The sequence below is a fragment of the Nuphar pumila genome, chromosome 11 (assembly GCF_984573655.1).
Source record: "Nuphar pumila chromosome 11, dmNupPumi1.hap1.1, whole genome shotgun sequence".
NCBI lineage: Eukaryota > Viridiplantae > Streptophyta > Magnoliopsida > Nymphaeales > Nymphaeaceae > Nuphar > Nuphar pumila.
This window is the reverse complement of record NC_143259.1, coordinates 16,821,403-16,829,808: the sequence shown is the minus strand read 5'-3', so window position 1 is coordinate 16,829,808 and position 8,406 is coordinate 16,821,403. Positions and strand designations below refer to the sequence as shown.

General features: G+C 39.7%; 1 protein-coding gene across 1 annotated transcript; it reads left to right on the top strand.

Moving 5' to 3' along the window:
* Positions 1–4,213: 4,213 nt before the first annotated feature.
* LOC149822107 (protein RGF1 INDUCIBLE TRANSCRIPTION FACTOR 1-like) lies at positions 4,214–7,547 on the top strand. The gene is made up of 4 exons (XM_089980816.1): positions 4,214–4,329; positions 5,469–5,663; positions 5,770–5,985; positions 6,869–7,547. Exons 1-4 carry the CDS (start codon positions 4,270–4,272, stop codon positions 7,082–7,084), a joined length of 687 nt encoding a protein of 228 aa, XP_089836942.1. The 5' UTR covers positions 4,214–4,269; the 3' UTR covers positions 7,085–7,547.
* The last annotated feature ends 859 nt before the right edge of the window (positions 7,548–8,406 follow it).

Below are 8,406 nucleotides of genomic sequence, written 5' to 3'. Positions count from 1 at the left end.
TCCAATAATTACAAAACATTCATGGAATGTATCAAATATAATTTCATCTATGCAAGAATAACAAAAAGCCTTAATCAATATAAAATCATGGTTTATTTATGCAATAACATATTGTTTAATCATGCTACACATGAACTAATCTACCATATATACTCAGATCAACTTTTTTTATCATAAAACTTCAAAACCTTAAAACATTTTCGCCAAAACCTTCTTAAAAAATGTTTTTGCATACAAGAACATGGATTCAAGCATATATCAAAATTTTAAAACTTTTAAAACTTATATTTCATCAATATAATCTAATATTAACAGCTTAAACTTGTTGGAACAAATAAAAGCTAACAAATAACAAGAAAATAAGTTTTCCCAAATCATTTTTCATATTAAAAACCTGAAAATAATCTCATTTTGAAAATTATTTTTCTTTTTTTATTACATGGTGACATGGATCTACCAAAAACATGTTCTCTAAATTGAAAACCAATATTAGAGGTGTGTTTCAAAGTTTGATCTATATTGGTTCAGATATGAAAATCGTTCCTATGCGTATCTTTTGTATTTGGATAGATCTATGTCTACGTGATTGATGTAACTACCTTAATCGGGTTCTCAAATGAAGAATGACCTTCATCTTCCATCTTCAAACCTTAGAGGAGCTTCAATAGCTGTTGAAAAAGCTCCAAGAAGAAGGAAGAATGGAGAATGAAGAAGAAGATGGAACCAGAAAGAAGAAGAAGATAAAAGAAAAAGTGTAAGAGGTTGGGAGAGATGAGTTTATAAAGCCCCCATAGGGGTCGTCCCCCTATGGTCTCTCATAAGAGGCCAACATGAGATAGAACTCTATCTCCTCAACTTCTAGGTGGATCGACCCACCTAGAAGCCTTCTCTAAAGGACTCCTAACTAATTCCAACATCTTTCTCTAGAAGAGTTCAAACTAGCTATGGACACTTTAGAGTCCTACTTAGGTTAATACATACTCATACAAATTAACCAATGTGGGGTCCACTAGAGGGGGACATCCCACCCTCTCTAGAACCCTCTAATTAGTTTAATTACATGAATTAAATAATTAAATGTCTTCTAGAAAAAGCAAAGTGGGTCCTACCTAGGTGGCGCCCACTTGGGTCTAGATCCAAGTGATCTGGATCCACAACTCTCGATTCGAATCCAAACTCAGTTGGGTTAGATCCAGGAACTAAATAAGAATCCAAATCCAAAGCTTAAATTAAAGATCCATATCCAAACATGAGATCCAAATCAATATTGGATACAAAACTTATGTTTGGATCTAAACCTAACTCATTAAAGATCCATAAAACCTTGAGTCGCCCCTTAACCCTTGTGGGCCACCCTAGCAGCTGACATCTCACTGGACTGAGCGTGACCCCCTGTGCCTCTCACGGAACCTAGTTTGAGTCTAAAACACAGTCCGATCAACTTAGAACAAACAAATTCGGATCATTATCCAAATTAGAAAACTCAAAATAGAGGCCAATCAATTTTAAAAATTCTATTTTTTGAACCAACCAAAATCCAAAATCGTTGAATCGAATCTCTAACGAAATCTACGACTCGTAACAGATCTAACTAGAGTCTTAGGTAAACTTAGACTCTCAATATTTGCCTGAATTTAACTTATTTTTTTTTAAATTTAAAGTTAGATTAAATCAAAATCACATGTGTTATATTCTAACCCCGTTAAAGAAATTTCGTCTGCAAAATTTTGTACTTACTTGAATAGATAAGGGTATTTCTTCTTCATGCTGGCCTTAGGCTCTCACGTACACTCTTCAATTTCGTGGTGTTGTCAGTGCACCTTCACTAAGGGAATAGTCTTCGATCTTAATATTTTTTTCTTACAGTCTATGATCTCAACTAGGTGCTCCTCTGTGGTCAAATCTTCTCGTGCCTCAATATCCTCATACTAAATCATGTGTGACGGGTCAGTTACATACTTTCTTAACATTGACACATGAAACACGTCATGAATCTTCTCATGCTGGGGTGGTAACTACAATCTATATGCCGTTACACCTACTTTCTCAAAAACTTTGAACGGTCCTACAAATATGGGACTAAACTTTTCTTTCTTTCTAAACATGAACACACTCTTGGAAGGAGAAACTCGCAAAAAAAATAAAATCTTCAACCTCGAATGTGATCTCTCAATGTCAATGATCTGCATAACTCTTCTATCTACTATGAGCCGTTCATAGTTTATCGAGATTATGAATCCTAGCTAATTGAGATTCTCATATTAAATAGAAAGCTATGTCACATTAACTAACTAGGACTCTTAATAAAAATAAGAAACTAATCTATCTAGTTTGACTTTTGGTAAAATAGAGACCTCTAGGTAATTAGGAGGGGCCCACGTAAGGGGGGGTGCGACGTCCCACCCTGTGGGGTCAACTTATCAAACCAATTACAAATTAAAATTTTAAATTAAATTCAAATTAAAATCTAATCCAAATTCAATTATAAATTAAATTCAATCTAAATTCAATTCTAAATCAAATTCAAATTGAAATCCAATCCAAATTGAAATTAAATCTCAAATGAAATTCAACTCTAAATTAAAATTAAACTCTAAATTAAAATTAAATCTCAAATAAAATTCAACTTCAAATTGAAATTAAATTCTAAATAAAATCTAAACCATGTTTGAAACATAAATTTTATATTTTATTATTAAATAATTATAAAAAATTATAGGTATTACATATTTCACTATATGAGCACTGAGAGTAAGTATATCTTTTAAAGGCCATATCTTTGAGAGACCGCACTACAAAAATGAACAAGATACGTGGCATTACCCCGAACTCACTCACACTTAACCTGATTTGTAAGATATTAGAGGGAATATGCCCAAAGTTTTGATGATGAAGTTATTTTAGTGTCCAATATGTAAGTTTCTAGAGGAGTTTGTCTTACAACCAAAACTAATAAAGTCAAAATAAGATACAATATCAAAACAAAAGTTCATAAATATGATCAATGTGATTCAAATATCCATAAATTTCGCAAGGCCAAATAAAATATTCAAGATGCTTGTTTCTAAGTAGGTTTTTCATCATAGAAAACAAAAAAGAATTTCACTAAAATCCCACAATGACGTGGGTTTTCCGAAAAAACTGGCGATATTTGACATTATGGAGCCAAGAACACGATTCGAACTCAAGATCTGAGCTCAAACTAGCTTGTGGGAAACAAGGCTTGTTTCGAAAGTTATGTGAGGGTGTATTAGTCATTTTATGATGGTCATGCATGACAATGTGTGAACCAATGGATACATGTCAAGCACTGCGCAGACAATACGACCAGGGGTAGTTAAGCCATTCTACCAAGTCAAAGCTCGGGCTTTGGCCCTTTGGGAACCTTAGCAACCAAGAAAACGAGGAAAACACAAAAAAGGACAGAAAAAACAAACTTTTCTTAATTCCCCATTATACATGAAATTCCCAAACTACCCTTCCACCAAAGATGTTTGTCTGTTGGTTCGGGTTTGACAATTTTCAAGCCTGGCAGTACCCCAATTGGACTCGGCTTGGGAGTTCAGACCCAAACCCAGATACACAAACGGATTATTCCAACCATTCACACGTAAAAAGTAAAAATCGGGAATTTGAATTTTCCTTTTCACCGGACCTAACTGGACCCGGTAAGGGTTACTTTAAAGTCAGACCTGGACCCACTTCAACTTGGATATGGCGCAAACCGTCCCACTACCATACAAACAAAACAGCATACCGAACAAATCTAAAATGACCGAAACACACTCACAAAAAGTTCAACGGGTCGCTCTCTGGCTCAACCAACCAAGAACTCATCACGAATTCATCTTTGTCCATAGACCAAAAAGGTAGGGTTTTCTTGTCCCACTATTTTTGCACCAGTTGGGTGGGTCACCGAATAAAAGCAACTAAATAAGCAGCGATTTTTTTATTAATCACGCGTATATAAAATTAAACACATGAATAGTAAACAGGTTCAGCACGCCAAAACTGTAACTAGGCTTAGGTTCGGAGTTTGGTCTAGAACTAGGCTCGGTTGGTAGGCTCGGGCGGATAAGCACGAGCGAGCTCATCCCTGGCCCGGTGCCCCTCCCTCTCTCTCTCTCTTCGAGAGTCCCATTTGGACACTCAGCCTCCTCTATAAATCCCACCAAGAAACCACCATCTGTTTTTTAAATTCTCTCTCTCTCTCTCTCTCTCTCTCTCTCTAGATTCGGGGCTCTCTACCTGAAAGGCTTCCTCCCAACAATGGCGATCGATCAGGAGACGACGTTCAGGGAGCTCAAACCAAAGAACAGAAGGATCATGGTGAGTTCCCCAATGTCCAATTCTCCTTTATGCACTTGGAGGGGTTCTTGAGGGTGTTCTGATCATTGTCAAGTCGGTTGGGGGATTCATAATGGGCTGTGCGTTCTCGGGGGGAAGCAGAGGAGGTTTGCAATCGCAAGAGGATTTCGAAACGCTCCTTTATTTCGTGAAAATGACAGGAGCGTCCTCCTCCGGCAACGCCTGAAGTACCGTTTTGTGTTTGTTTCAGTTTCCATTTCTGAAAACTAATGTCTTGCGATGGAGGCGGTCGAATTGGGAATTTGTGGGGCGTTTTTGTCATTAGCGGCTCGTTCTTTCTTCGTCCCTCTTTTAGCTTCGATGGTGTGGTTGGAGCCTTTCGGGTTTGTTGTGAAGCAGGGGATTGTCTCTTCATCGACTCAACATGCCCTTATCTTTGTATATAATGCGGAAATGTCTCTTTTTTTTCTTTGTTGGAAAAGGGTACCCTCTGCTTTTGCGTCGACTGCCGTCCGAACTACACCGGAAAAGTCCGTCCGGCGATTGAGGCGGTCTTTGATTTCGTTAAATACCAAAAATACCCCTACACCAGAGCTCTTTTCCCATAATCAACACTGGTTTTCTGATTGAGATTTGGAAAATGTATAGGGTTAGAATCGTCATTTGTAGCCTTCAATTCTTCGGCGCACGCCTCTTTGCCAAAAGTCCACCGGTAGTTGGTGCACCGAGTGTGTCTGGTTTCCTGCAGTCGTCGAATGACGGAAATACCCCTTCTTTAGTAAGTCAACGTTCTTGTCGTATGTAAGTATCTATGGATAATATGGTCATTTTAAAAAATGAGAACTTCTGTGGTCTCAGTGTTCCACGACTACGTCGAAGGATCCAGTAGATCACAATGCCCCATGGGGATCCTTTCGTCAATTAAGAAGTTGTCAAGCACCAAAGCGACCATTCCTACAGAATGCGCCACCTGACCTCTCCTCCCTCAGTCCTCCTCCTTCACGTCTCTCTCTCTCACTTTACAAAAACACCCCGACTAATCAACCGCCGTATAACGTCCACGATATGTAATTTGATCGGAATGCATAGGCTAAAAGCGTCATTTTGTTAATGACTTTTTGGGTTTTCTCCATGTGGAAACGGATCGGGTTCGGATCCAGGGAGCGGGAGGTCCGGAAGACGAGGAGAGGTGGCCCCCGTGGCTGAAGCCGTTGCTGAAGACCCCGTTCTTCGTGCAATGTAAGCTCCACGCCGACTCCCACAAGAGCGAGTGCAACATGTACTGCCTCGACTGCATGAACGGCGCCCTCTGCTCCCTCTGCCTTGCCTACCACAACGACCACCGCTCGATCCAGGTAAAGCCTACGGCCCTGATCGACACTTTACCTTCCCTCCCGTGCGAGCTTTCCTCACCTCCTCCATTCTTTTGTTTCTATTTTTTTTTTTTTTAAATCTTGGCAGATAAGGAGGTCGTCCTACCACGACGTGATTCGGGTCTCGGAGATCCAGAAGGTTTTGGACATAACCGGGGTCCAGACCTACATCATCAACAGCGCCCGGGTGGTCTTCCTGAACGAGCGACCCCAGCCTAGGCCCGGTAAGGGCGTCACCAACACGTGCGAGGTTTGCGAGAGGAGCCTCCTCGACAGCTTCAGATTTTGCTCCCTCGGCTGCAAGGTAATTGAAAAAACAATTGAATAATGACCAACGTGTCCCCTTGCGTTCGTTGGTTTCTTTTTTTTAAGGGTTTTCTTCTTCTTCTTTTCTATGGTTGTGTCCTTGAATTGACTTTTAAGGGTATAATAGTAATTTAGGGATGTAAGGAAATGGGGGAGAGACGTTTCTGCGTGGGTGGTGGGCTTGAATTGTTGGGGGGGGTGAGGTGATGATGATGATGGGAAGCCTAATTTCAGGAAGAAAAGAACAGGGTAGGGTTTTGACTTTTTATTTTATTTGATAAAAGATTAAAAATTCCCATTGTGGCGCCTGTAATGGTCGCATCTTATGGTATTTGAAGTGAGGAAGGACAATGGTGTCCTTGAAATTAAGGGCTTGGTGGTTTGGGGGAAGTCCAAAACAGGGTGCCTTTTCTGTCAATAATTGGGGCCTTGTTGTTGAATTAGAGTTTAGGGTCTGTTAGAACTTAGAACTCGTTTCCATGAGAATTTTGTAGATCTCCCTTTACCAATCTTTTCATTCTTCTCAAAAAGATGGGGTCTTGATATCATTGAGTTTTTGTTCATTTTTAGTATTTACATAAACTTTACCAAGTACCAACTTTGTCAATTATATCCTTTTGATTGCTACTTTCCCATTGGCAAACATAGTATGCCTGCCATTGTTATTATTGGCATGTCTCGCAGAGTAAGAAATGGGTCCTTCCTTTTTATTTTAAGCAGATTGTTTATGCAACTTGGCATCAAAATGTGGTTGATTTTGTTTATTAACTTTGTTATAGTTAAAATGAAGTAGTGATTGTAGAATATGCTGTGATACCAACATATGGATGAGCTTGAAATTTTCTAACTTGGGCTTAATTTTTTTCATTGCCATGCTACAGATAGCTGGAACGTCGAAGGTTCCGCAACGAAAATCCCGCGCCGAGTCGGTTTCGGACTCGGAGGGGTCGTACACCAACAACAGCAGTGGAAGCACCGAGAGGAACTCGCCGAGCTTCTCACCTCCAACACCACCTCCTACCATTGTCAACTACAGGACCACAAAGAGGAGGAAAGGGGTTCCCCATAGATCACCAATGGGGAGCGTTTTCTTTTGAATAAGATGAAGTGATATGCCTAGGTATAATATGCTCACATAGGCTATCCCACCAGCACACTTGAGCCTTGGTAAAGGAGGCCAGTGTCTACCAAGGGGGGGGGGGGGGCTCCGCTTGTCTGCAAGTCACCTTGTGTTGGGACGGTGCAAGTTCGAATCCCAATGGTATGGTTGTATAACTGGTCGGGTCTGCCTAACCCCAGCTTTCTCTATCGACAAAAAAAGGTGGCCAGTGTCCCTCACTTGTAATTAAAAAAAAAAAAAAAGGATGAAGGAGAGAGGTGTAAACTAAGAAACCTATAGAACAATATAGGTGATTAGTATAGGTAAGTTTTGTTAGTTATGTAAATAGAGGGATGAAATTTACTGTTTGAAAGTGGTGAAAAAAGTATACCATATATATGATATATGGTATCAGTATATTTTAAGTGTGGAAATAAAGGTAGTGCTTTGCTTATTGTAAATTTGCATCCCTTACTTTTTTGGTAAAACGTTGAGCATTATGCATCATTGTATAATGTGAATAAGCGGGATATGGGGGTACATTGCGGATGCCAATCTATGACCGAATTTTGCCTACGTGGCGAGAACCAATTGGTAGAAGGAAAGTTGGTGTGTCACACGGAGGATAGGGAGGTGGGTCCATTGAGCACAAGTGGGGCCCTCTCAATTGTTGGTGAGTTTACCACGTCATCTTTTCCGGCTGATGTCGCTCATTGGTGTAGACTTATGCTGGGAATTGAGCTTATGCCAAGATTTTGACAAGTGGATGGTGTAGATGGCAATTGGCGTTCAATCTACTTGTTTAACTTTGTCGAACAGGAACGTGACAAGTGTCAGTTGGTCTTTGGCTGGGCTAAGTAGCCTCAAAATTTTCTTGGTCTCTTTTTGATTTTTAGGGAGAAAGGGAAGGCTTTCCAAAGTGGGGGGATGTGGATATCACTTTTGTGCAGTTGTTATGGATCCTTGCACCAGTCTTTTTCCTTTCTTCTTTTAGGTCCAAAATTTCTCCATTACATACAAAAGAATCTCTCCTTTTAGGTGCAAACTTTCTCCATTACATACAAAAGAGTCTCTCTCTCCCTCTCTCTCCCAAGGTAAACAATGTGAGAGGTGTTTTAAATCTGTAGACACTGATTCTATAAAATCTTGAGAGGATTTAGACATTCGATTATATAATTTCTAATCCGGTTATTCGCGGCAACATATCATTTTGAAGGACTGGTCCTTATGTGAAGAAAGATTAGTATATTCATGACTAATTGAAATGGTTTTAGTTCACACTGTTTTCACAGATTGGTGTTTTTCTAATAAAGTTGAAAT